At 54.8% G+C, this 27,269-nt stretch overlaps 1 protein-coding gene across 1 annotated transcript; it reads left to right on the plus strand.

Annotated features, from left to right (window-relative positions):
- Positions 1-26,556, plus strand: KLHL22 (kelch like family member 22). Its single transcript, XM_082667658.1, has 7 exons — positions 1-62; positions 2,741-3,006; positions 8,076-8,241; positions 11,016-11,734; positions 16,034-16,226; positions 23,412-23,645; positions 25,689-26,556. The coding sequence occupies exons 2-7, from the start codon at positions 2,780-2,782 to the stop codon at positions 26,052-26,054; spliced, it is 1,905 nt and encodes a 634-aa protein (XP_082523784.1). The 5' UTR covers positions 1-62; positions 2,741-2,779; the 3' UTR covers positions 26,055-26,556.
- The last annotated feature ends 713 nt before the right edge of the window (positions 26,557-27,269 follow it).

Consider the following 27,269-nt stretch of genomic DNA (forward strand, 5'->3'; position numbering starts at 1 on the left):
GCCCCGCCTCGCGCGCCCCGCCCCGCCTCCACGAGTGCGGCCTCAGCGTGCGGCGGCGCCAGGTGAGCTGCAAGCGCGGGCCGGCGGGGATCTCGGCGCGGGGCCGGGGCCGGGCTCGGGCCGGGCGCGCGGGGCGCGAGCGCGTGAGGACGCGGGCGGGGGCGCGGGCCGGGCGCGGACGGGGCCGGGGTGGGGGCGTCGGCCTGAGGCGAGCCGGCGGCCTGACGTGGCGGGGGCGGCGGGCGGGACCCCCGAGCGCGGCGGGTTCGGAGCTGAGGGGCCGCGGGGACGCCGGCGTCCGGGCCTCGGGTGGGCCTGTCGCCCCCGCGGGTCCGCGCGCGTCCTTCGGAGCCGCGGCCCCTGCGCTGCGCCGGCGGCCCTGCAACAGGCGGCCGGTCGGGCGTAGTCCCCCTGGCGCGACCTTGGACCCCGGCATGCCAGCCTCGGCCCCTCAGCCGGCCCAGGTTCGGCTCCCGCTTACTGCACGGATGGACCTGGACGGCCCCCGACAGCCCCGGCGGCCGCGCTGTCAGTGCGACGCCTCGGCCCGGAGCGCCGGCCGCTGGTCTGCCCACTCCCACCCCGGCTCCGAGCCCAGCGCTTTCCGCCCGGGCGCGTCCCTACCCCGCTCCGGCCTCCGCGCCGCGATGGTCCAGAACGCATCCCATCCGCACCCGACGCGGGCCGTCCCCTGGGAAGTGGGACCCCCTTTCCCTTTGTTGCAGACCTTGCTTCGTGCTGCCAGGGACTGGGCTTCGTGGAGGGCAGACGCTGGGGCCCTGCAGAGGACTGAGGGTGCCTACTCAGTAAATTGTGTTGAGTTGAACATTGTTCAGAGATGCTTCCGACTCTGTCATCCATGAATTCATGAAAATTCATTTTACGTCCTTCAGTTTGTATCTACTTGGGACATAAAACCTCCTTCCTGCTCCCTCCAAAGCTCTGAACTGAAAAGCACTGAACGCAGGGCCTTGCTTGCCGTGACTAGAATCGGGGACGTTATGGGGCCGAGGGTAGTTAATCTAGGGAAGGGCTTCATCATAGAGGAACCTGGGTAAAATGAATAGGAGGTCGAGGGTGCCAGAGAGTGAGCCCGCAAGAACATATTTTATTTCAGAAAAACAGGCATGGGAAGGGAATCGCAAAAGATGTGCAGCATTCCACTTAATATTTTATTCTTTGAAATTTTATGAATTAGCAAAACGAAGTTACACTGTGAAATGGTGTTTTTCATCTAAGTCAGCAAAGATAAAAAAAAAAACAACGCTATTGGTGTGCTAGACAGTGGTTGCAATCCGGTTCTCATACTTTGCTGGTGGAGAATAAATTGGTACAACCTCTACGGAAGGCAATTTGGCAATATCTATTGAAATGTCAACTGCACATTCAAATTAAGATGATCTAGCAGTTCTATATCTAGTAAATGTTCCTCATTTAACTGCTATATATATGGCAGATCTCAGTGACTTTCAGTGCAAAACTGTTGGCAACAGCAAACAATTGAAGGAAACCCAAATGTCTCTCTGAAAAGTATTGGTTAAATAAAATACGGTTATACATACAATGGACTGTGGGTGGGACACGAGGTTATCATGTGTAAAAGCTAATAAAAAGGGGGAAATTTTGTTCTACAGCTCTGCCTGCAAATGCATAGGTGCTACCTGGAAGGGTGACAGGAAAGTTGAATAGCTTCCTCTGGGAGAGGATCTGGTTAGGGGGCATAAGTGGGAGGGAAATTTAAGTTTCATAATACAGTATACCTTTCTGTTTTATAGTAGAGTCTATTTTTCCTTTTTTCTTTCAAGGGTCCAGTAGGGGATTGAAAAAGAAGCACATTTGGGGAGGGGATAGTGGAGGAACGTGAGGTGGGGAAGGGAGATGTGGCAAGTGGTCCGCTGGCTGGCAGTGCTGTGGCCTGGAGAGTTCACAGCTCAACCCCACAGGTCGGTGTAGGACTGGCTGCCCCCAGTCACTTGTGGTTGGCTTGGAGTGCTTGGTCAAAATGTGTTTGCAGTAGCTGGTTTTACTCATGGGGTTTCTGAGGCTCCTGTTCAAATCAGTTTGCATTTTTTTGAACATATTGACTCAATTATTAGAAGTTAAGCTTGAATTTAAAAGACAATGCAGACAATCTTGAATGTACCAAATTTACTTGAAGTTACAGTGCTTGACTCAAAATCTCGGTAAAAGAAGGTAGGGCCTGGAACCCTCCCCTGTACCACCACCTAGGCCTGTTGTCTTTTTTATTCATCCATTCCTGTTGCGGGGCGGGGGGGGGGGGAAACCAGTGTTCTTTCCCAATAGAAGAGAGGAAGAGCCCTTGAGAACCTCGTCTGTGCTCGTGCTTTGTTTTCATCCTTTAGGAAATTTGAGAATGCCCCGAGGGGCTGGGTGCTTGTAGTCCCCTTTTCTCAGCTGAGGGGCTTGACACTCAGGTTCACCACACTGAGTCCACCGTGGGGCTGGGTTTCCTGCCTGGGTTGGTCTGTCTCTAGAACCCTTTTGTTTCATGGTGATGCTGAAGCAGATAAATGGAAAGGAGAATCTTGGCAATGAAGAGACACAGGTCAGGAGAAAGAAGGCACCAAGTTTGGACAGCAGTGGGAGGGGAGAGGGAATTAGAGGTTTGAGACCACGGGGAAAGCACAGGTGAGCAGGAGGGAGGGACCCGAAAAGCTGGCCAGCCCTGCACAGGCTGCGCTGCCTCCCAGGCTCATTCCTCGCCCCTGTGTCTTGGCAGCTGACAGCCGCGGTGCTGAGGTTGGGAGCGGTGGTCAGGATGGCGGAGGAGCAGGAGTTCGCCCAGCTCTGCAAGTTGCCGGCACAGCCCTCCCACCCGCACTGTGTCAGCAACACCTACCGGAGCGCACAGCACTCTCAGGCGCTGCTCCGGGGGCTGCTGGCTCTGCGCAACAGCGGCATCCTCTTTGACGTGGTCCTGGTGGTGGAAGGGAGGCACATCGAGGCCCATCGCATCCTGCTGGCTGCGTCCTGCGATTACTTCAGGTGAGTCTGCATAGTAAGGTAGCAGGGATGCTGGCTGCACCAGGTGGACGCCTTGGCACCCCGGGCTTCTCCCGCTTCTCGCTGTGCAGGCGTAGGGGGCTCGGGGTCTGTTTTTCTCTCAGCTGCCCCATCTCTGGGGCATGTGCTCCCTTTTTTTTTTCTTTTAAAGGCGGTATGCTTGGCTTTACTTATAATATTGTATTTTCTAGAATGAATTTTCTACTATAAGTACAGTATCTTGGTGTGAAACAGATTTTCTTTCTACTTTACTCTGGCTACCCATCATCTCGTTTAAAAAAATTTCAAACCTATGGAAACATTGAAAAGAATAGTATCACAAACACCTGGACACCAGTTGTTACCATTTTGCCGCATTTGCTTTCACTGCCTTTGTAACACACGCCTTTTTTAAAAGACGTTATGATGCTTTATGCCTTAGACTTTTCAGCCCCACCCAGTGTTCTTGTAAAACCGTCAGGAAGCCCATACGGGCCCAGGGACCTCTGTGGGGGCCGAGGCAGGTGGTCAGTACCGTATGCATGTCGTCCACACCAGCTACGTGATGTGGAGTCACTCCGTTCGCACCCTCACCTGGCCATCCACCTCTTGCTCTCACCTCCTCATCCCTTGGGCCTCGGCCTCCCACCCTCCCTGTGGGTTTTCTGTCCCCTGAGTTTTTCATGACCTCCTACGTGACGCCAGCCCAGCCCTGAGCACATTGGGCAGAGCTGGTGCCACCATCCCACTTGAGACCTGAGACCCTCTATTCTGTCTCCCATTCTGTTTGGTTCTTTTGTCTTCAAGGCTCATTTGTAGTTCTTATCTTTTAACTTTAGGAACTAATGAGCAAAATATTTCTTTATGGTTAAGTGCTTCCTGTTCTCCAGAAGGAGTTTATGGAGAGGGTGACCTAGTGGTTAGTGGTGCCTTAGAGCAAACATGTCCAGGGACAACAGTGTCCCTTCAGTTCATCAGGATTCAGCTTTTACAAGCTTTGAGAAGACAGGGCAGTGGGCAGGGCAGAGTTGTGGGAGGCCTTAGGGCCCAGAAGTTCAAGCACTGGAGTCCTCCTGGCTTAGGGCCTCCTGGACACACCGTCGAAGCCCTTCAGGTGGAGCTTCTCTCCCCACGCAGGCCATCCTTTCACTGTCACAGTCATGGTCCTCTTCCTAAAGGACAGTTACTGGTGCCACCTCTCCCTTCTTGGTGGAAACACTCTGTGTCTCCCCACATCCTCCAGGAGCGATTCCTGGCCCTTTGGCAGCCACTTCCAGCGGGTCTGTCCTGGGAGGTGTTCCCCTCTCAGGCCCGGTCACTGTGCAGGATGACACCCCCTCCCACTGGGACCAGGGAGAACCCAGACTCATCTCTGGTATGTGCATATGCAATGATGATTCCCAAGCTTTAGTGGGTTTATTTCCTTATTATTCATTTCAGTTACTGACTCAGGTTGAAATGATAAAGGGTTTTTCCCAGTGAGGCTGCTGAAGATATCTGATGTGGGCAGGGGTGGAAGGAAGGGCTTTGGAGGGCAGTGGGCCCATGGCTGGGCCCTGTAGGGGACGCCCTGTGGGGTGTCTGCCAGGTGCTGAGCGGTGTCCAGCCAACACACGGAAAGCTGTAGTTCCTTATGAATCAGAGTGTGTGAAATGCTCAGTGAGACCTGGGCATGTGGAGCAGTAGACGCCCGCCTGATGGGCCTTGTTCGTGGAAGGACAGTTGGTTCCGTGTTAGGAAACCTCTCTTCCAGTGCGAGGCCCTAATCAGCCTGAGGCGACCTGGCGTGTGGCCATCCACAGACAGGTCAGCAGGCATGTGGTCACATCCAGCATCCACTGCCACAGCTGAAACGCTGCTGGAATTGGAAATCGTGGAAAGCACCACTTTATCCCTGCCTTCCCACCTCACCCCCGTGGTAACCATTTATAAACGTTCCTTATCATCCACACTATTTTCCCTTGCAAATCCTAGTTCATAATACTCAAACCTCAAAGCTCTGATACTCAAAGTTGTTTTGTTTTCTAATATGTTGCTAAAACTTGTCAAGTGTCCTCTGGAAGTCTCCCGGAGCTGGTTTTTCTGTTTTTGTTTTGTTTTGTTAAAATATTTATTTATTTATTTATTTACGCATGCATGCATGCATGCATGCTGTGCTGGATCTTAGTTGTGGCAGGCAGGATCTTAGTTGACACACGTGGGATCTAGTTCCCTAACCAGGGCTCGAACCCGGGCTCCCTGCATTGGGAGCGTGGAGTCTCACCCACTGGACCACCAGGGAAGTCCCTCCCGGAGCTCTTTTGTTTGTGGATAGCTGTCCGATCTGTCCAGTCGTTGATCTTTGAGGGGGGAGGCAGAAGTTGGATTCTCCTACATTGCCAGCTTTTTAAAAGTCTAAGTTTGGCAGAAATTCATTAAACCACGAAACCCACCCTGAACTGATATGAGGGTACTTTTATATGTGTCCTACTTAGCATGGGTCTTTGTACATTTTGGTTTGGAAATATTGAGGTGTTTGGATTTGATTTAGACCCTATGGGGGGTAGCGTGACATCATATGTGGCACAGATAAGGGTTTCTCCAGGTGAAACGTTCTGAATTCTGAAACACACTTGACCTCAAAGGTTTGGAAGAGGGGTTGGGGGCTGGTACAAGCTGGCACAGGAAATGTTCTCCCCACCTCATATCCGAGGCAGCTCACTGGCACCTTGTGACATCTGGTTATGACATCCTGGCAGTAGAGGTGGCCCGGGTTCTCTTTGTGGTCTGTGCTATCTGTGCCCGTCTGCTGGGGACTTGGTGAACATCCTTTAAAAAAAAAAAAAACCCTGTAGAATTTACCATCTTAACCATTTTTAAGTGTACAGATCAGTAATGTTCTTTTTTAAAAAATATTTATTTATTTGTTTGTTTTTGGCTGCACTGGGTCGTTGTTGGTGCTTGCAGGCTTTCTCTAGTTGCGGTGAGTGAGGGCTCCTCTTTGTGGCGGTGTGCGGGCTTCTCGTTGCTGTGGCTTCCCTTGCTGCAGAGCATGGGCTCTAGACGCGCGGGCTTCAGTAGTTGTGGCACGCGGGCTTTAGAGCGCAGACTCAGTAACTGTGGCTCATGGGCTTAGTTGCTCCGTGGCATGTGGGATCTTCCCAGACCAGGGCTCAAACCCGTGTTCCCTGCATTGGCAGGCGGATTCTTAACCACTGCGCCACCAGAGAATTCCCTGGATCACATTCTGTAATTCTGTTTTTCATTTTTTGAGGAACCCCATACTGTTCCACAGCAGCTGCGCTAATTTACATGCCCATCACCGATGCACAGAGGTTCCAGTTTCTTTAAATTGATAAGACAGAGTCTAACAGAAAATGGGCAAAGCATCTGGACTGTTTGGAAAAGAATATAAAAACAGCTGTTAAACCTGTGAAGAGAGCCTCTGTCCCATTGTTTACAAGATTTCTCCCTTGCCTCCTGGCAGTTGGAGCAGCATCTTCCTCTGGTTCTGAGGGTGTGGGGGACAGCCTCCCCGCACACTGGTGGCGCTACCTGACAGGCCGTGGGCAGTGCCATCCAAGTGCGTGTGTATGAAACTCTTTGACCCAGCAGTTGCTTTCCTGAAATTAATCCTGGCGTTCACATGAGCAACAGCTCGTGGGCGCAAAACCATCCACTGGGAGAAATAACAGGAGATTAGAAGTAACCCAGGTGGACCCCGGCAGGAACGGTTAAATCAGTTGTGATCACCTTTACAGAGAGGGGCAGCGCTGTGTGTACGGATGATCGGGGCTGTTTCCAAGGTGTCCTGTGAAGTCGAAACCAGGTGGGGATTAAGGCGCGGCCACTGCCTCTGGGGATAGTGCCACCCTTGGAGGGGGGCTGGTGACCAGAGCACCCTTTCGTGTAATTTAGGTCTTGAGAGAGAGAGGGAGGGGGAGGGAGAGTATGTGTGAGAGTGTGTGTGTGTGTGTGTGTGTGTGTGTGTGATATAAAATGTGACAATAACCACTCTGTCACCTCCGTGTTGCTGTCATATTTCAGCCCAGATTCCTCCCCTGACTGCCAGCCTCCTCCCTCCAAACACCTAACTGACACCCCTGCTGAGATGCCCTGGGGCACCCACAGTGTTGGAGCCACAATGGAACTCCCACTGCCCTCTCTTACTCCGGTCCCGCCAGGTGTCTTCCTGCCCAGCCTGGGTTCCTCCTGTGCTCTCCTGGGTTCCCTCCATCGCTTGTTCTCTCCTCTCGGCCCCAGGGTGGTCTCTACTCCAGCTCCCCAGCCGTGTGGCCTCCCCAGCCCTGCAGGAGCCTCCCTGCCTCTGCTCCAGCCTCTCCACTCTGGCCAAGGAGCCCAAGATCTGAAGTTCCTCTGCTCAGGCCTGTGTATGACTCGCCGAGAGCACCTCATTTGCCTTGGTTTTGGTCCAGACCCTACCCTGCCCCGGGGGTAGCAGGACCTGGCCCAGGCTCACCTCCTGCCTCTTCTTCCTCGCCCTGCCTGCCTGCCTGCAAGCTCTTCCTGGCCCTGGGCCCTGGGTGCCTGCCACCTCCACTTCCTCATCGTGGGCCCTTCTGCCATCGCTCTCCAGCCACTCTTCTCCCGCCCTGGGCACTCCTCGGTCAGATGCCCTGTTGTGGTCCTTGACAGTGATTCCACCACCGGAAGTGCCCTGTGTCTTCGTGTCTGTCCTCTGGCATTAACTCCATGCACATAGGGATCCTGCCACTTCACTTCACTGTTGTCGCATTGGCTCTGTGCACGGTTCCTGGTGTTTAGTGGCTGCTGGGTACGGAGCTGCTGAGCGGAGGACGTTTACTATTTGTTTCCCATTCATTTATCCTTTCACCGCGTGCCCTGGGCTGCGGCTGTGGCCCAGGAATTGCACGGGTGGATGCAGCAGAAAGCACGCTGGACGTGGTCCTGCCCGCAGAGGCTCACGTGCAGCTGCTGGGGCACATTAGATGGATATTTCCAGAACAGCTGCCAAGCTTGGTCAGGAGCTGTGGGCGCTTCTGGGTGCCCCTCCTCTGCGGCCTGGCGTCCTAATGGGTGTAACCCTGCCATCTCCTTTCTTCCCTTTGCAGAGGCATGTTTGCTGGGGGGCTGAAGGAGATGGAGCAGGAAGAAGTCCTGATCCACGGCGTGTCCTACAATGCCATGTGCCAAATCCTGCATTTCATTTACACGTCCGAGCTGGAACTCAGCCTGAGCAACGTCCAGGAGACGCTGGTCGCCGCCTGCCAGCTTCAGGTGAGGCTCCTGGTCTGAGGCAGGCAGAGCCAGGCCCAGACGGGTCCCGGGTGCCCGCCAGGCAGTGGTGTGAGGGTGGGCGGTGAGCCCTTTGCTCTCAAGAGTGTCGGCAGGCTCCTCGTTTGGCTCAGAAGACAGCTTTTCCCTCGTGTCCTGAAACTGGAACGAAGTCTTAGGCCGAGTTCCTTATCCTGACCTTTTATGAGGTCAGAGCACGTCTGGGGCAGTAGGAAAAGCAGCCTGTTTGGGGGTGTCTGGAGGCTCCCCACATGGCGGGGCCCTAATAGCCCTGTGCCTTTACTCTCAGTGGCGGGTGGGCAGGTGGAGCTGAGCCAGGGCGGCCTTCATGCAGAAGTTCCTTCTTTTACTCAGAGAGCTCCTCTGTCCCCATGTCCTGTCCCCTCATTGCTGCTCTGGGGACCACACCTCCAGTAGCCAGCCGCCCCCAGAACCTCTCCCCCTGTGCTCGCTGTCGGCGTCACCCCCCCTCCCCAGCACACCGCACACTGCCTTGCTCCCTGCACCGTGTATCCCACAGCCACTCTGCTAGCGCCAGGCTCTCCTCTATGTCCACCTTCGTCCTCTGGGTCCATGTCTGGACGAGTCATCCTTGTGAACGTGACCGTGTTCTCTGTTTCCCTGCCCTCGCCTCTGTCCCGGCCTCCTTCTCTCCGTTTCTTCCTCCCAGCTGGGCTCTGCCTTCTGCTGCATCCGTCGCTGGCTCAGAGACCTGCTGCCTCCCCTCAGACCTCAAGGCAGAGCCATGGCTGGTGCTTGGGGCAGCCCGGCTTGGTTTTGTTTTATTTTTAACATACCGGGCTTCTATGCAGTGTTGTTGTTTGTTTTTGTTTTTGTTTTGTGGTACGCGGGCCTCTTACTGTTGTGGCCTCTCCCGTTGCGGAGCACAGGCTCCAGACGCGCAGGCTCAGCAGCCATGGCTCATGGGCCCAACTGCTCCGTGGCATGTGGGATCTTCCCGGACCGGGCCACGAACCCGTGTCCCCTGAATCGGCAGGCGGACTCTCAACCACTGCGCCACCAGGGAAGCCCAGTTTGTTTGTTTGTTATAAATTTATTTATTTTTGGCTGCATTAGGTCTTCCTTGCTGCGCGCGGGCTTTCTCTAGTTGTGGCGAGTGGAGGCTACTCTTTGTTGCAGTGTGCAGGCTTCTCACTGCGGTGGCTTCCCTTGTTGCGGAGCACGGGCTCTAGGCACACGAGCTTCAGTAGTTGTGGCCCGTGGGCTCAATAGTTGTGGCTCCTGGGCTCTAGAGCGCAGGCTCAGTAGTTGTGGCTCATGGACTTAGTTGCTCCACGGCATCCAGGGCTTGAACCCATGTCCGCTGCATTGGCAGGCGGATTCTTTTTTTTCTTCTTTTTTGGCGGTACGCAGGCCTCTCACTGTTGTGGCCTCTCGCGTTGCAGAGCACAGGCTCCGGACGCGCAGGCTTAGCGGCCATGGCTCACGGGCCCAGCCGCTCCGCGGCACATGGGATCTTCCCGGACTGGGGCACGAAAATGTGTCCCCTGCATCAGCAGGCGGACTCTCAACCACTGCGCCCCCAGGGAAGCCGCAGCAGGCGGATTCTTAACCATAGAGCCACCAGGGAAGCCCCGCAATGTTGTTTTTAAAGCAAGTTTTACTTGGTGTAACAGTTCCGAGTCCACAGGCCCACCAGGTCATGTTTGTTCATGTAGCCAGTGGCTGTTGGTGGCCTGTCTCCCATGTGCTGTGCCCTTCGTGGTATCCCCAGGGACGTGGATCTGAGTGTCGGTGAGACTGTATCCACTGGGTCACCCCGAGCAAATGAGTTCCCTTCTCTGGGCCTCTCGTGGGCCTCCTGCATGGGGCAGGCCGGGCGATTCCTTGGTGAGATTCCCTGCCAGAGGTCCCTGCGCTGAGACAAGGATGAGGGACCTTGACCTTGCCAGGGAGGGCAAGACAGTCCCTGGTTCTCAGGAGCTGCTCCTCAGGCCCACTCAGGGCTGTCAGCCCTCACCTTCCACCCAGAACCTGGTGCTCAGCTCCTGGCCTCTGAGAGGTCAGAAGTAATATTTTAGGCAGAAGAGGCCAAGCAGAAGCACCTGCTCGGGAGGAAATGGATGGTCGAGTGAAGACCCTCAGGATCTAAGGAAGCAGCACGATGGGGACGTTCCTGGTGGGGGAGACACACGCCTGGCACTTTGCAGGTTTCCATTCAGCCTTCAGCATGTCACCTGGCAAGCACCAAATGTCTAGAACCAGAAAAAATAAAAAGACTTTAAACATTTATTAATAAGCTTCAAATTCCAGCAGAATTAGTTTTCATGTAATGAATTTGTTGATGGTGCTGGATATGAGAGGTATTCCCATTTTGAGAAATTCTGAAATCCAGTTTTCCTGCAGAACTTAGCAGCCCCTGAGCAGCCTTTCCGGGCCCTTGCCTTGCCTCCTGGGTCCTTTGGTTACCTAATCGCAGGGTGTCCTTGCCCCACAGTGTGGTGGCTGTCCTGCTGCTTGCACTTCTCTGGAGATCCCGTGCTTTTGATCCAAAGGGAGCTGGCGTGTGTCAGGTGGTTCCTCGCCACGTCATCCCTGTTTTACAGACGAGGAGGCTGAGGCTCAGAGACCACCTCCAAGCCCAGACTTAAGCCCCGAAATGCTGTGAGCCCCGGGCGTGTCCAGTGTGGCGGGGAGTGGGGCCGGCGGAGCCTGTGAGCCCCACCCGCACCTCCGCGCTAGGTCCCACACCCAGACGCTTTGCCTGGGCTTGAATGTATGTGTTCTGTTCACAGATCCCCGAGATCATCCACTTCTGCTGTGACTTCCTCACGCCCTGGGTGGATGAGGACAACATCCTTGACGTCTACCGGCTGGCCGAGCTCTTTGACCTGAGCCACCTGACCGAGCAGCTGGACGCCTACATCCTCAAGAACTTCGTGGCCTTCTCGCGGACTGACAAGTACCGCCAGCTGCCCCTGGAGAAGGTCTATGCCCTCCTGAGCAGCAACCGCCTGGAGGTGTCCTGCGAGACGGAGGTGTATGAGGGTGCCCTGCTCTACCACTACCCTCCGGAGCAGGTGCAGGCTGACCGGCTCCCGCTGCATGAGCCACCCAAGCTCCTGGAGACCGTGCGCTTCCCCCTCATGGAAGCCGAGGTCCTGCAGCGGCTGCACGACAAGCTGGACCCCAGCCCCCTGAGGGACACAGTGGCTGAAGCCCTCATGTACCACCGGAACGAGAGCCTGCAGCCCAGCCTGCAGGGCCCACAAACCGAGCTGCGCTCGGACTTCCAGTGCGTCGTGGGCTTCGGGGGCATCCACTCCACGCCGTCCACTGTCCTCAGCGACCAGGCCAAGTACCTGAACCCGCTGCTGGGGGAGTGGAAGCACTTCACCGCCTCCCTGGCGCCCCGCATGTCCAACCAGGGCATCGCCGTGCTCAACAACTTCGTGTACCTGATTGGAGGGGACAACAATGTCCAGGGCTTCCGCGCTGAGTCCCGCTGCTGGAGGTAGGGGCCCTCGGCCGGGCGGCTGCCCAGAGGGTGGCTTCTGCCAGGCACGTGCCACTGGCCAACGCAGTCATCCTCTTGAACAGGTCTGCGCCCGTTCTGTGGGCGCAGGTTGATGGGAAGAACATGGACGGCGGTGAGATGAGGAAGGGGGCCCGTGATCCCTCCTCCCGCTCTTGTCCCCCCTCCTCAGAAACCCCCTCGCCCCTCAGCACACCCCACCATCTTGTGGGTGAGGGGCTGGGATGGGGTGTTGTGGCAGGGAGGAGGGGACCAGGCCTGGGAGCATGGCCACCTTGCCTCTCTCTGCTCTCACACCCCTGGTCCCAGCTTCCCCTCACCTATCCACTTAGCTCTGCTCTCGTAACCGCACAGGCTCCTGGTGGAGGGTGGCTTCCTGTCGCCCTGCTCCCCTGAGTGCACAGTCCTCAGCCTGGGGGGCAGGGAAGGCCCACAGGCAGTGCTGAACCTCAGACCAAATTCCCCCCACCCCCCAGCCCCTAGGCCCTGTCATCAGCCATGTGCTGGGTGTAAGGCCTCGGGAGGCCATGGTTTCTTTCAGTCTGCGAGGCTGGGATCCCATAAATCCATTTCATTGGTCAGAGCAAGGAAAGTGGGGCAAATCTCCACGGCCTCCACTTCCAGGAGGTTTCTAGGGCCCCCTCCCCTGTACTTTGGTTTGATCTTAAGGTCTGGTGCCTGGGGGAAGTTTCTGCCCCCCACAAGCTGAAAGATGGCACTGCAGAGAGAGAGGGGTTGCCAGCTGTGTCAGCAGTGAGCTGAAGCCAACTGCGTTCCTGTTCCTGCTCCGTCTTGGGGGTGGGGTCAGGCCTGGCCATGCCCCTTGGATGGGAGCCTGGGGACCCCAAGCCAGGAGGAGACCCCCATCCGTCGACCTCCTCTGTTCTCCCCACCCCAGGAAGTGATCACTTTTGTCACACTGGTGAGACCCAGAGCTTGGCAGCTCTTTGTGGTCAAACGGGAGGGGGCCCAGTTCAGAAGGGAGGAAACCATGCCTTCATCGTCTCCCTGACCTGACGCGTACTCGTGGGGCGTGGGGGTGGTGGCAGTCCCATGTTCAGGCCTCCCTCCTGCCAGGCCTCGAAGGGCTGCCACTTCCAGCTGGAGGGCCAAGGCCAGATCTTCAAAGCAGACACTCTAGAGTCCTGTCATGAGCTGCTGACCTCTGTCTCTCAAACCCGGTCTGTTTCCCTTTTGTGAACATGTGCTGTGAGACCCACCAGAACTCTGGAAGGTGCTGGTGTCAGCCTCCGTGATTGACAACCACAGCCTCAGACTCCACTCGGAGGTTGGGTCACTGTTGGAGGCGGGGTCAGGGAGACCTGCCGGGCAGGCTGCGGTGCGGAGCGGCTGGTGAGCTGTGGGGAGACCCGGGGTCTCATCTCTATGGAGTGAAAGTTTCATTCATCTCCTGGTGGACTCTTCACACTGCTAGGTGGATCTTAATTTGAGTTAAGAGTCTGGTTCTCTGCCCTTTCCTCTCAGTTCACCACCCTTAGAATCTACAGGCTGTCAGAATATAAGAAAACAAGATTTTGCAGTAAATTAGCATTTGCGTTTTGAGGAGTTAGGGACTTAACAGGTTGTAGCGTGTGAAAAGGTAGCTCTCTCGGAGCACGTTGCCTCCGAGCTATGACACTTCTCTTTTCTTTCCTTGATTGCGTCTGTGGTGCCCACGTGACTAGGGCACCTTCCCACAGCTGCAGCTCTGCACCCCTACCCGGTGGTGGCCAGTCCATGTTGCCACATGCCCCGATCCTACATAGAGTGATAACTTGTTTTTGTCCTTAGGCATTTTCATGACTATTAATATTTTAGAGTATGTTTCAAAAAATGTTCCTAACTGTAATGGACTTCATCAATAATCATGGGAAGGCTTAAGTCATGGAAACACGTGAGAGCAATCACTAAGTTTAATAAGGCCTCAGAACATTCTCATGCCAACCCTAGGTTTCGCCTGTGAGTTTGCAGTAGGATGGTCCAGAGTCAGCATTAAAGTGACTGAAGGATTTGAATCCTTATATGCAATGGTTTAGTTTATTTCTATTAGGAAAAAAATATTACTTGAGGACTTATTCTGACAAAGTGGAAAATTAAACCAATAAAGAGGAAAATGTGGGATACAGAACATGGTGGAGAGATAAGAAATCAGCAAAACTGTGGTTATGTCTGAATTATTGATGTGGTGTCTGTATGTATGTGTTTGTGTGTGTGTTTCCTTAACTGACACCGCAAATCCAGATGAACCCAGCCCAGGGTGCTGTGAGGGCAGGAGGCCAGAGGAAGCATCTGGAGGGACTCGTCTCCCTGGTGAAAATGGGGCAGAAGAGACGCATGTGAAATGTGAACAAGCCTTGTGCACAGGAAGGCTGTGGTAGGCGCCTTCCTGCCCTGGGCTGCCTGTCCCAGCTGGACCTCCACCTGGCAGGGCCCGGTCACTCATTCTCAGGCGCCCTCCTGGCCCTGCTGTCTCCTTCTGTCACTTCTCCTCCCCGGCACCTGTCCTTATGTGGAGACTTGGCTACTCTGCTCCCTTTGGCCTGTTTCCCAACCTACAGTGGAAAGGGGGGCCCTGGGTGCCAGCGCCAAGAGCCATGGCTGGTCCACGTTGGGGGCAGTGATGTTTGTTGAGTGATTCCACCACTGGTGACCTCGCCCCTCCTTCCCTTCCCTGAGCGGACAGTGTGTGATCTGCCCTGAGCCAGGTGCGCCACCAGGTCTGGGAAGACAGACATGGACCACGGTCCTTTAAGGAACCCTTGTCACGTGACTTGACCCTCGTGATCCCTCATGGTAGATTTTCTAGGCAGGCAGCATAACCCCATGGGTGTGGAGCTGAGTGAACGTCGGGACAGTAAAACTGATGGCCAGATATGCCCAGACCTGGGTCTGCGTGGCCCAGGTGCCTGTCCTCTCTCTCTCTTGGCCCGTTTCCTGTATTCTCGGCTGGCAGGGAGGGGCTGTGGCAGGAAGAAGCGGCTGTCGAGTGCACTTAACTTGTTTTGGGGGTGAAAGCTGAAATGGGGGCGTCTGGCACAGGCCAAAGAAAACTGTCTGCTTCAGAGCTGGTCTTATGGTGGAGAATTAAACACTTACCAGAGAGAGGCTGTAAGTGTGCAGGGGCCATGCATGGAGTGAGGGGGCTCCAGAGGCCGACACTCAGCTGCCGGTGCCGGAGTTGGGGGCGGGGTTGGCAGGGAGCCAGGGGAAGAGTGGCCGCGGTAGGGGATGAGTGGGCTTGGGGCCTCGGGCTCACGGGCCCTGGCCCTCGAGGCTCTGTGGTCACCTGTGTCCACTCAAACAGCACACTGGCCTCATGCCCAGCAGGGTGCCAGGCCTGGGGCCTGGAGAGATGGGGCAGGGGCTGAGTCTGGGCTTTGAAGGGCCTCAGCTGCTGGGCTCAGGCATGTGAGGATTTGGGTGTGAGCAGGGGCTTGGCTGGTGAGCGAGGGGTGGGATGTAGGGAGCCCGGGGGTCCACGTGGGACCAGTGAGCAGCCAGCTGGAGGTGGCAACGGGCATTAGCAGTGTGAGGAGAGAACGTGGGGTGGCCGCGGGCTGTCCCGGAGTGGCTGAGAAGACCGGGCTGAAAAGTGAAGCCCTCTGGAGGCAGGAGAGGGCAGGGCTGGGGGGAGGAGCAGCTCCATGCTGGGGGCATAGAGGAAGCTGTCGCATGGGGGTTAGACTCTTTTACGAAGTTTGATGGGGTGAGGTGAAGGCAGGGCTGTGACAGGGACAGTTGCGTCCCCTTGAAAGGGGCATGGAGGTGGCCCGACGTTAGGAGAGCGAGCTTTGGTGATGGTGCTGGGCTCAGCAGAGGTGGGCTTCTCTCCCCTCCCCTCTTCGCAGGCCTCTGTCCTGGAATCCCGCTGGGGAGGGCGGGAACTGCACACAGGAGATGCACAGGCAGTGGGGGACGGGGGTCAGGTGGGCTGTGATGGGAGCCTGGCGACCAGCCTGAGGGAGTGCTGGTGGGAGGCCTGGAGGCTGTTGTGCCCAGTCGTCCAGTCGAGAGGCCATGATTGGGGGCGTTCCTGATTGAGAGCAGGGCCATGGGGATTTTGAGGTGAGACAGGTGAGATCGAGGTGGCTGTAGGAACAGCCATTGGGCAGCTTGAAGTGGACAGTGGAGGGTCTAGAAACCACCGTGAGGTCACACCTGGAGGGCCTGGCGCTGTGGGCGGAAACCCAGGAGGCTCCGAGCCCCACCCTCCAGGCTGGGGGAGGGGGTGCTAGGGGAGGGGCTGCTTGGTGACATGCTGTTCTCTCTCCCCACAAGGTACGACCCGAGGCACAACCGATGGTTCCAGATCCAGTCGCTGCAGCAGGAGCACGCCGACCTGTGTGTGTGTGTCGTGGGCAAGTACATCTACGCGGTGGCCGGCCGCGACTACCACAATGACCTGACCACTGTGGAGCGCTACGACCCTGCCACCAACTCCTGGGCCTACGTGGCCCCGCTCAAGAGGGAGGTAAGGAAACCCCTCCCATGGGGCCCTTCTTCGGCTGCATTGCTTCCTGGGCTGTGTGGAGGGAGTGGGAGGCACGGCCAGGGAGACCGGCCGATTATCAGAGCCCTCTTCCCTCCTTGGACTGTGCCCTAAGATTGGGGCGGGGGACTCCTGAGATTGAGCCAGCCGCCTCAGGAGAGACCTCTTTCCCCAAAATTCCACCCCCGTCTGGGTCTCGCCACCTTGGCCCGGGTAGCTGCTTTAACCCTGCAGTCAAATGTGGACAGAAGCCTTCCCCTTCTCTTCCTCAGCACAGCTGAGATGAGCTGGAACAAGTCCAGAGATGTCAAACCTGAGGGATGCGGGAGGCAGGGCCCAGTGGCCTCAGACCTCCCCCCAACCCCCCACCAAGGACGGGGCCTTCAAGAAGCCAGAAACACTTTAGAAGTTATATTTTACATGTTTGTTTGTTTGTTTAAATCATGTGTTTTCTACACAATACTTTGGTTTGTTCCAGCTTGAAGATGTGAAAAATACGTTCATTGTGCAAAAGTGATGCTTTAAGGGGGGTATTTCTCTCACCTTATGGGCTTGCGGTGCTGAGACCCTGGTCCCCAAACCAGACATGAGACCCCAGGGCAAGAGGGGGCCTTGCTGGTCCCTGCTGCACCTCGGATCCCAGTGCCTGTGAGCACCACTGGGCACCCTGACTCCCCCAGCGGAGAAGATGGCTCTCCTCCGGGCTCCGCTGCACCGGCCCCGAGGCCTTGGCAGGAGCTACTACCTCCCTGACCCTCTTTCCTCCCCTCCCCTCCTTTCCCCTCCTTACCTATCACCCTTTCCTGAGCCCCAGGGCCTTAGACTCCAACTTCGGGAGCCCAGGGGTCTCCCTGATGGGCCCAGCTCCTCTCCACAGTCCGCGAGGCTCCAAGGAAGGCCCGGGGCTCCCACCGCAGTTCCTCCCAGGCAGGGAAAGCCAGCCTGCCTCCTGCTCCTTGGCCTCTTTGGGGAGGAAGCCCCGCTGGAGGGCACTCCCTGCCTGTTCAGAAGAGAGCAGGTTTTTCTTGGGAAAGACCAGGGGTCCTTGAGACCTAGTGGGCGGTGGTGGACCCTGAGCTCTGTCCTGGAGGGGAGTGGGGGAGGGGCTCCAGGGGCTCTTTGGACGGCGGGGAGGCTGCACTTCTCAGCGTAGCCACAGAGGGGCAGCCTCAGCCTTCAGCCAGCTTCTCCCTGGTGTCCAGGTTCCTAACTTCCTTCATCCGTTCGTTCCTTCAGCAGCTATTTATTAAGCACCTTCTGGATACCAAGTCCTGGGGATCCAGTGGTGATAAAAAGTGACCAAGGTCCTCCCATGGTGTTTGCAACTTAGTGGGAGAGACCACTCTCAACCGCTGTGAACAGATGAGTAAAGGACCTTGAGAGCCGAGCTGAGTGGTGCTTAAGGAGGGGCTCCGGCAGGATGGACCTCGCTGGACTGTTTGGGGAGTGTCCATCTGAGGAGATGTCAGTGAGACCAGGTCCACGGAAGACAGGCAGCCATTGGGAGAGGCAGGAAGGACCTTCCAGGCCGGGAGGAAGAGGGGAAGCATGGGGAATGCATGTGAAGAGAGGGTGTTAGGGGAGCAGGGCCAGGGCACTTGGGTGATCGGGACAGAGGCGAGGGTGGTGTGGGCTGTGGTGGAGGCTGTGGGGGACGAGGGAGACAGGCAGATTCGACGTGTCGCTTGGAGGTAAACTGACCAGACTTGCTGATGGGTTAGGAATGAGAGGACATGGAGACTCCCAGGCCACCCGTGTGAGCAGCTGTGTGGTGGCTAGGCCGCTCTCTCAGAGCACAGGTGGGCTCGGGAGTGAACAGGAAAGGAGGGGCTCCATGTGGAAAGTGACAAACATGAGATGCTGGGGACATCCGGTTGAAAGCCAGGCTCGGGGATGTCAGCCTAGAGATGGAGATGGGCGGTGCTAGCCATGGGCAGGGTGATCAGCTCAGGAGCAGGGGCGGTGCCAGGCCAGAGGAGGAGCAGAGAGGCAGGGGGCCCATGGGTCTGGAGACATGGGTGTGCAGCCACTGCAGAGGCCTTCAGGGTGTCTGCAGGGCCTGTAGCGGGGCGGACCCCTTCCTCCCTCCCTCCCTTCCTCCCTCCCTCCCTTCCTCCCTCCCTCCCTTCCTCCCTCCCTCCCTCCCTCCCTCCCTTCCTCCCTCCCTCCCTTCCTCTCTCCCTCCCTTCCTCCCTCCCTCCCACCTGTCTCTCAGGGTCCCACCCACGTGGCATCCTTAGGAACTGGTCACTGATGTGCCCCCAGTGGACTGAGAGCTCCCTGCCCCAGCAGTGGGCAGAGTCCTCCAGTCAGAGGTTCTCTTCTGCACGGCCCAGACCTGAGGGTGGCCATCCCATGCTTTTGGAGGAGAGGAAGGAGGTCTCGGCAGAAGCCCTTCTCTGCTCACTTAAAAACCTTCCCAGAGAACTTGCACCTTCAGAAAGGTAGAGTAGATGTGTCCTTCTTGGTTCCTCCTGCTCAGTACAACACAGAACTCTGGACGTTATGTGTAAAGACTCAAAAAGGTTGAAAGAAGATGGCAGACCAGCTAGGGATCTGGGGACCTGAGGATACCTTGATCTGAATGAAAATGAAAAGACAACATGTCAGAACTTCCCTGGTGGTCTAGTGGTTAAAAATCTACCTTCCAATGCAGGGGACTCGGGTTTGATCTCTGGTCGGGGAACTAAGATCCCACATGCCGCGGGGCAACTAATCCCATGCACGTCAACTAGAGAGAAGCCTGGGCGCCGCAATGAAAGATCCCACATGCCACAACGAAGATCTTGCATGCTGCAACTGAGACCCAATGCAGGGCTTCCCTGGTGGCACAGTGGTTAAGAATCTGCCTGCCAATGCAGGGACATGGGTTTGAGCCCTAGTCTGGGAAGATCTCACATGCTGCAGAGCAACTAAGCCCATGTGCCACAACTACTGAGCCCGCGTGCCACAACTACTGAAGCCCATGCTCTGCAACAAGAGAAGCCACCACAGTGAGAAGCCCGCACACCACAACAAAGAGTAGCCCCCGCTCACCACAACTAGAGAAAGCCCGTGCTCAGCAACAAAGACCCAACGCAGACAAAAAAAGACCCAGTGCAGCCAAATAAGTAAATAATTTTTTTTTTTTTAAAAGAAAACGTCAAATTTTGTGGCACCCCAGCTACAGCTGTGCTGAGAGGGAAATTTGTAGCACTAAAAGCATACATTAAGGAAGGAAAAAAAAATCTTAAATCAGTAATCTAAGCTCCTCAAGAATCTAGAAAAAGAAAAATAAGAACAGAATGAAACCCAAAGCAAGCAGAAAAAAAGAAATAATAAACACCAGAGCAGAAATCAATGCAGTTAAAAGCAGAAAAACAGAGAAAGTCAGTGAAACAACTGGGTCTTCCACAAGATCAATAAAATTGACAAACTTCTACGAAGCCCGACGAAGAAAGAGAAGACAATTTAAAATATCAAGAATGAAATGGGAGCATTACTGCAAACCCTGCCAACGTCAAAAGGATAATAAGGGGATACTGTGAACAACTCTACGTGTGTAAATTCGACAACTTAGATGAAATGGACCAGTTCCTCAAAAAACACAACCTACTACGACTCACACAAGACTCAGTAGAATATGAATAGGCCTATACTTGTTAAGGAAATGATTTGCAGGTCTAGATAGTTTAATTGGAGAATTTTACCAAACAGTTAAAGAAAAGTTAATACCAATTCTGCATGATTTTTTCCCCAGAAAATAGAAGAGGGGGAATACTTCCCAGTTCATCTTCTGAAGTTAATATTACCCTGATACCAAAACCAGATAAAACAGTCCCCCCGCAAAAGAACAAGTCTGTCATAGATACACATATATATGAATGTTCTTAACTAAATATTAGCAAATAGAAGCTCCTCTCCCTGCAAAAGAAATTCATGACCAAACGCTGGTTCCATATTTGAAATTCAGTCAGTGTAATTCACCGTCTTAAAAACCACATGATCATATCAGAGCAGAAATAGGATCTTATAATATTTTGCATCTATTCATGATCAAACTCTCACAAAGTAACAATAGAAAAAAATAACAGAAGAATTACCTTGACACGATGAGGAGCATCTACAAAACTCCAACCACTACGTTATACTTACTGGTGAGGACTGAATGGAATGCTTTCTCCTAAGGTAAGGAACAGGACAGGGATGTCTGATCTCACCAGTCTTATCACAGTCCTGGAGGGTGTAGCCAGTGAAATAAGGCAAGAAAAGAAAACGCACACAGGTTGAAAAGGAAGAAATAAAACTGACTCTACAGATGACAAAATTGTCAAAAAATCTAAATGTACCCCCCCAAATTCTTGCATTAATAAGTGAGTTTAGTAAGATTGCAGGATATTATATAAACATATAAAAACCAACTGTATTTTTGTATACTAGTAATGAACATGTTGACACTGAAATTAAAAATACAGCACCACTTACAGTTGCTCAGAAATGAAATGCTTAGGTATAAATCCAACAAAACATTTTTAGGATTTATATGCTGAAAAGTATAGGTGCTGATGAAAGAAATAAAAGAAGATGTAAGTAAATGGAGAAACATATGTTTATGAATTCCAAGACACAAAGATGTCAGTTCTTCCCAAATTGATATATGGTATACAGCACAGTTCCTATGAAAATCCTAGCAAGAGTTTTTGTAGATGTAGATGAGATTCTGGAATTTATATGGAAAGGCAAAGGATCTAGAATACTCCAAGTAACTTTCAAGAAGAATAAAGTGGGAAGACTCCATCTACCTGGTTTTAAGACTTACTACGTATATACTTGATACAGTAATTATGACTGTGGTATTGGCAGAGGGATAGAACCGGAGATCAGTGGCACAGAATGAGAACTCAGAAATAGACCCACAGAAACATGCCCGGCTGAGTTTTGACAAAGATGCAAAAGCAGTTGAATGGAGGAAGGATTACCTTTCCACAAGTAGTACTGGAGCAACTGGACATCTATAGGCAAGAAAATGGACATCGACCCAAGTCTCACACCTTACACAAAAATTGGCTCAGAATGGTGCACGGACTTATGTAAAATACAAAACTCCACAGCATTTAGAGAAAGTAGAAGAAAGTATTCGGGGTCTGGGGCTAGGCAGTGAGTACTTAGACTTGACCCCCAGAGCATGACTCATAAAGAGAAAAAATGATAAATTGGACTTCATCAAAATTGCAGAACTTTGCTCTGCAAAAGTCCGTTAGGAGGATGAGAGGAAGCTGCAGCATGAGAGAAAATGTTTGCAAACCAGTACCTGGGAGAGGACTAGGATCTAATATGTGTAAAGAACCCTCAAAACTCGTTGGGAAACACACACATGGGGACCCGCTGGAAAGAAGGCAGAAGACGGGAGGAGACGCTTCAACGGGGAGGATGTAGACGTGCAGTTAGGGGATGCAGACTGGACGCCACAGCAGGGAGACTGTCGAGCGGCTGAAATGGCAAATGTGACAGTACTAGGTGCAGTTAACTTCCAACTGCCATGTGACCCAGCAGTCACCATCCTGGACGTTTACCCCAGAGAAACAAAAACTCTGAACACATACTTACAGCAGATTTATTGGTAATAGCCAGAAACTGGAGACCAGTCAGATGTCTTTCCATGGGCGAGAGGCTCACCAAACAGGCAGGTACACGGTGCAGAGCAGTCGCTTGGAGTCGGAGAGGAACTCTGGGTCTGCACATTGACGTGGGCGGCCTGTCACGGAGGTGACATACCACATGATCCCATTCAAGCCACACTCTGGAAGCGACAACGTGGGGAACAGGTGGTGGTTGCCAGGGACTGGAGGGTGGGGAGTGGATGTGACTGTAAAGAGGGAGACAGAAACGTCCTGAGTCTTGATGGAGCCGACGTCAGCACCCAGGCTGTGATGTTGTGCTGAGGCCCACAAGCTCTTCCCCCGGGGAGTCAGGGTGAAGGATGCGGGTGGTTGTATTTCTTACAATTACATGTGGATCTACACTTACCTCAAGATGAAAACTTTAGTTTAAAAAAAAACACCTCCCCAGATGCCCACCATTGGTGGGAGAAGACCTAGCCCCATGGTGTGTTTCCTGCCCACTGCTCTGTCCCCTGCCCTTTGCCCCATCCACCTCTCCAGCCCCTTGCTGTGCTACCCACAGCCTGGGTGTCAGTGACCGGCCCTGTAACACAGGCCCTGGGGCTTCCCGGTCCTGCAGGACATCTCTGCTGGCAGAGCACACGGGCACAGCAGGAGGCCCTTGTGGGCTGTGAGAGGGGGGCCTGGAGGCAGTGGGGCCGGCTGGGCAGAGAGGGTGTGCCTCCCGGGTGCAGTGGAAAGCAGGGGTGAGGTTGAGGACCAAAATCTAAAGTAGGGGGTGAGTTTTCTCCCATTACTGAAGACTGCTGTTTGTTTGATTTTGTACCTCACTTTTGTGCTCACCAGGTCATATCATTTGTTATTTGCAAACAAGCAGATTTTTTTTTAATTTTAATTTTTATTTATTTTTGGCTGCGTTGAGTCTTCGTTTCTGTGTGCAGCCTTTCTCTAGTTGAGGTGAGCTGGGGCTAGTCTTCATTGCAGTGTGTGGGCTTCTCATTGCAGTGGCTCCTCTTGTCGCGGAGCGCAGGCTCTAGGCGTGCAGGCTTCAGTTGTTGTGGCGTGTGGGTTCAGTAGTTGTGGCTCGCGGGCTCTAGAGCGCAGGCTCAGTAGTTGTGGTGCTCAGGCTTAGTTGCTCTGCGGCATGTGGGATCTTCCTAGACCACCTCAAACCCGTGTCCCCTGCATTGGCAGGCGGATTCTTAACCACTGTGCCCCCAGGGAAGCCCCAAACAAGCAGATATTGAAAGTGGAGTCAGGGGTGGGGGAAAGGTGGAGGCGACCAAGGACCTCAGTGAAGACAAGGCTTTGATTTCCTTTGGGTCCCCGTGCAGCTGTCACCTTTAGGGGCAGGGGAAAGACAGAGATTCTGTTCTTACTCTTGTAGAAGCCCAGCGTCACCTCAGGGCCCTGAATCATCTTCCACTGGGAAGAGGTCGGGTGGGGGACAAGGATGGTGTGCCCAGCGAAGATCCAGTCAGACCGTGAGGAGGATGTCAGCAGGGCTGCACACACGCACGCGCACACACGTGCACACACGCACACCCCCGGTTCTCCCGGCCCACAGGTGTACGCCCACGCGGGTGCCACACTGGATGGGAAGATGTACATCACGTGCGGCCGCCGGGGCGAGGACTACCTGAAGGAGACCCACTGCTATGACCCGGGCAGCGACACCTGGCACACGCTGGCTGACGGGCCAGTGCGGCGGGCCTGGCATGGCATGGCCACCCTCCTGGACAAGCTGTACGTGGTCGGGGGCAGCAACAACGATGCGGGCTACAGGAGGGACGTGCACCAGGTGAGCGGCAGGGTGCCTACCTTCTGCTAGTCACCGATAAAAATTGCCGTGGGGGCAGGTTTCCCTTGTAACAGACTAATTTTTAGAGCAGTTTTAGGCTCACAGCCAAGTTGAGCAGGAAGATTTCCCGTGTGCCCCCGGCCCCCACACACCATGGCCTCCCCAGGCTCAGCATCCACCAGAGGGTGTCATTGTTATAACCGATGACCCTACACTGGCCCGGGGTCACTCCTGGTGATGCACATTCTGTGGGTTTAGACAGATGGCATGTATGCACCATTAGAGTATCACACGGAAGAGTTTCGCTTGTCTTTATTATTATTAAAAACTTTAATTACATAAAGTTAATGTAACCACATTGCAGAGCTTTGAAAAAATGGAGAAGGGTGAAGAAAAACTCCCATAACCTGGCCCTGTGCCACTAGCTTCAGCCCTCCTACCTGTGCATGGTTTCCACTTAATTGTCCTCAAAGAGCATCATCCCATTTGGTTTCTGGCTCAAGTTTGTTGTGGGCGTGTCTTCTAGTTTGATGACCACCCCACCCCCACCCCACCCAGTGGCTGTGCAGAATTCCACCAAACTGGTGACGTTTGGGTTGGTCAAGTTGTGGCTATTCCAGGTAACATTTCAAGTAATATTTGCTTTATAGAGCTTTTGGGTATTTTGGGGTATTTCCTGAGGTGAGAGCAGTGGTTCTCTTAAGTGTGGTCCCCGGGCCAGCAGCACCCACATCACATGAGAACTCATAAGAAATGCAGATTCTCTGGCCCCTCCCAGACCCACTGAGTTGGAAGTTCCTGGGTGGGATCCTCCAGTGTTGAGAACCATTGGGCTCTAGCGTTTTCGTTTTCTATTGCAGCCGGGACAAATCACCACAAATTTAGCCACTTAAATCAACACAAGTGTGTTACACGCCTGTGGCTCTTACCAGATGGCAATCCAGGGGTCTTTCCTTTGTGGGGCCTGGGGAGGATCCACATCCTCCTCACTTAGGGTGTCGGTGGAGTTCAGTTCCCTGTGGTTGTAGGACTCAGGTCCCGATTCCTTGGCTGCTGTGGCCTGAAGCCCTTTGGCTTCTAAAAGACTCCACGTCCCCCGGGTCAGGCCCCTTCCTCTTCTAAGCCAGCAGCGGCAGCTTCCCCTCCCTTTTCAGCCCCCACCAGACTTTCCCTTCTGTTTCCAAGGGCTTGTGTGACTAGGTGGGTCCCCCCGAAAATCCAGGATAACCTCCCATCTCCATGTCCCCACCCTAATGAGTCTGTAGGGTCCTTCTTGCCATGTAAAGTAATACAAGTCCCAGAGATCTGAGCACAGGCTCCTTTGAAGGCCATTCCTCCTCCTGCGGCTGGTGAACCGGAGGGGATCATCATTGAGTCAGAGGGTAGTGTCCGAGTGGCTCTTGATAATTTTGCACGTTGCTGTGCTGGCTGGTCAGACAGGTGCACAGCAGGACAGCTTCACCACGCCTCCACCAGCCCCGGGCTTGTGCCTTTTCTTCCCCAGTGGCTGCTGGTTAACAGCTGACAATTTGTCCCTGATGTTTTATTTTGCATTTCTTGGATTACTGGTAGGCTGAACATTTTCCCATGTATTTGTTTACTGTTTGTAGTAATTTTGAAGAGAAGAGATTTTTTTTTTTTTTTTGGCTGCACTGCATGGCTTGTGGGATCTTAGTTCCCTGACCAGGGATCAAACCCAGGCCCCAGCAGTGAAAGCACTGAGTCCCAACCACTGGACCGCCAGGGATCCCCCAAGAGAATGTTGATGGTCATCATGAGTTAGCAAGCACCTGTTTCCTTATTTTATCTGCACCTCCCCCATTGCTGGGTGTGCATGGGGTCTGAGTCTTCAGCTTCAGTGGCGGAGGGGAGTGAGCTGGCACCCCCAGACCAACTGGAAGACACCCACACGCCTGGGGCCACAGGCTGGCTGAGGGGCCAGAGCGTCAGCCTGGCCCGAGCCCTTCCTCTGGGGGGTGCGTTTGCCCACAGCCCCACTGCATCCCTCAGCCTCATATGTGAGCCTAGGGTCTTGCCTTGCAGGTGGCCTGCTACAGCTGCAAGTCCGGGCAGTGGTCATCCGTCTGCCCGCTCCCAGCAGGGCACGGTGAGCCCGGAATCGCTGTGCTAGACAACAGGATCTACGTGCTGGGTGGCCGCTCGCACAACCGGGGCAGCCGCACTGGCTATGTGCACATCTATGACATGGAGAAGGACTGCTGGGAGGAGGGCCCACAGCTGGACAACTCCATCTCGGGCCTGGCGGCCTGCGTGCTCACCCTGCCGCGGTCCCTGCTCCTTGAGCCGCCCCGCGGGACGCCTGACCGCAGCCAGGCCGACCCGGACTTCGCCTCAGAGGTGATGAGTGTGTCTGACTGGGAGGAGTTCGACAACTCCAGTGAGGACTAGGGTCCCAGGCCAGGTCGGGGGTGCGGGGGGTGGTAGCTCCCAGCTTCCCCCACAGCACTTTGCCCTGGAGCACTTGACCCCAGGCTAGCAGTGGCCTTCCCTCCCGCCACCTCCCATCGGCAGGTATTTTTGGGGCCCTGCAGACCTGTGGCTGTGGATCACCCCACAGTGGGAAACCTTCGGGAAGGGCTCGGTCCCCTGAAGTTCACCGGGCTCTCTCCTCCTCAGCAGGGACGGGCTGTGCCACCACCAGCTGTCCTGGCCTCCCTGCTCCCTGGTTCTGGTTCCTACTGGGCCGAGAGGGCGCCCTTCTCCCAAGGGACCTGGGGACTGGCCCCTGGTGAGGGGGCCAGGGCACATCTTGTCCCTCTCGTCGGCAGGGAGGGGGCGTGCTGAGCCCATCGCCTGCCTAGCAGCTCCCAGGGCCGGAGGGGGAGAGAGATCCATCAGGTTGCCTGAGGCTGATTCTGTGATAAAATGATGCCCTCTAGCTGGGCTTTTCGGCCCCCATGTTGTTGATAAATGAAATAAATCATCTTACACGAGGTGTGCATTGCTTTCCTTTGGCCATGGCCTCACTTCCTTTCACAGCCTGTCCAAGGCTGCAGCCCTGGAAGCTTGATTTCTGGGGGGCAGAGCTGTTGGGGGCGATGGGAGGCCGAGAGCCCACCCCCAGGCTAGAAGGGTGTCACCAGGACGCCCGCCGCAGTCTGGTGACAGCTGGTTGCCCACCCACTTGAGCATTTTCCCTGGTGAGGACCTCTTCTCTGAACTTTAGTCCAATCCCAGGTGGCCATCTCAGCCCCAAGTAAAGCCTAGCACCTAGGGAGGGAGAGAGAGATGCCTGGGCCTGCCCACCTCCTGCATCTGAGCATGTAGCGGGGAGGGGGCGCTGCATTTCCTCCAAGTGAGTCTCCAGGGCCATGCTCCAGCAGGTGGGACCTGTGGGCAGGCAGGGCTTCCAGCACCAACCTCACTTCTGCACAGCCCAGCCTCCATCTGAACACCCCCCCTCCTTTGGGGTCCTCATACCACACCCCCTGCAGACCCCTAGGCCCAGGCATGGATCTGGAAAAACCCCCAGTGCTCTGTTCTCTGTTCTTTCCCGGCCACCTGGAACAGCTGGGTCTTTGTCCCTGTGCCTTGCCTAGAGCCTGCTGCCCTGGCGCCCTGCCATGGAAGAGGGGGGCAGAGGGACGGTGTGTGCTCCTTGGT

This window comes from Grampus griseus (assembly GCF_964374135.1).
Source record: "Grampus griseus genome assembly, chromosome: 12".
NCBI lineage: Eukaryota > Metazoa > Chordata > Mammalia > Artiodactyla > Delphinidae > Grampus > Grampus griseus.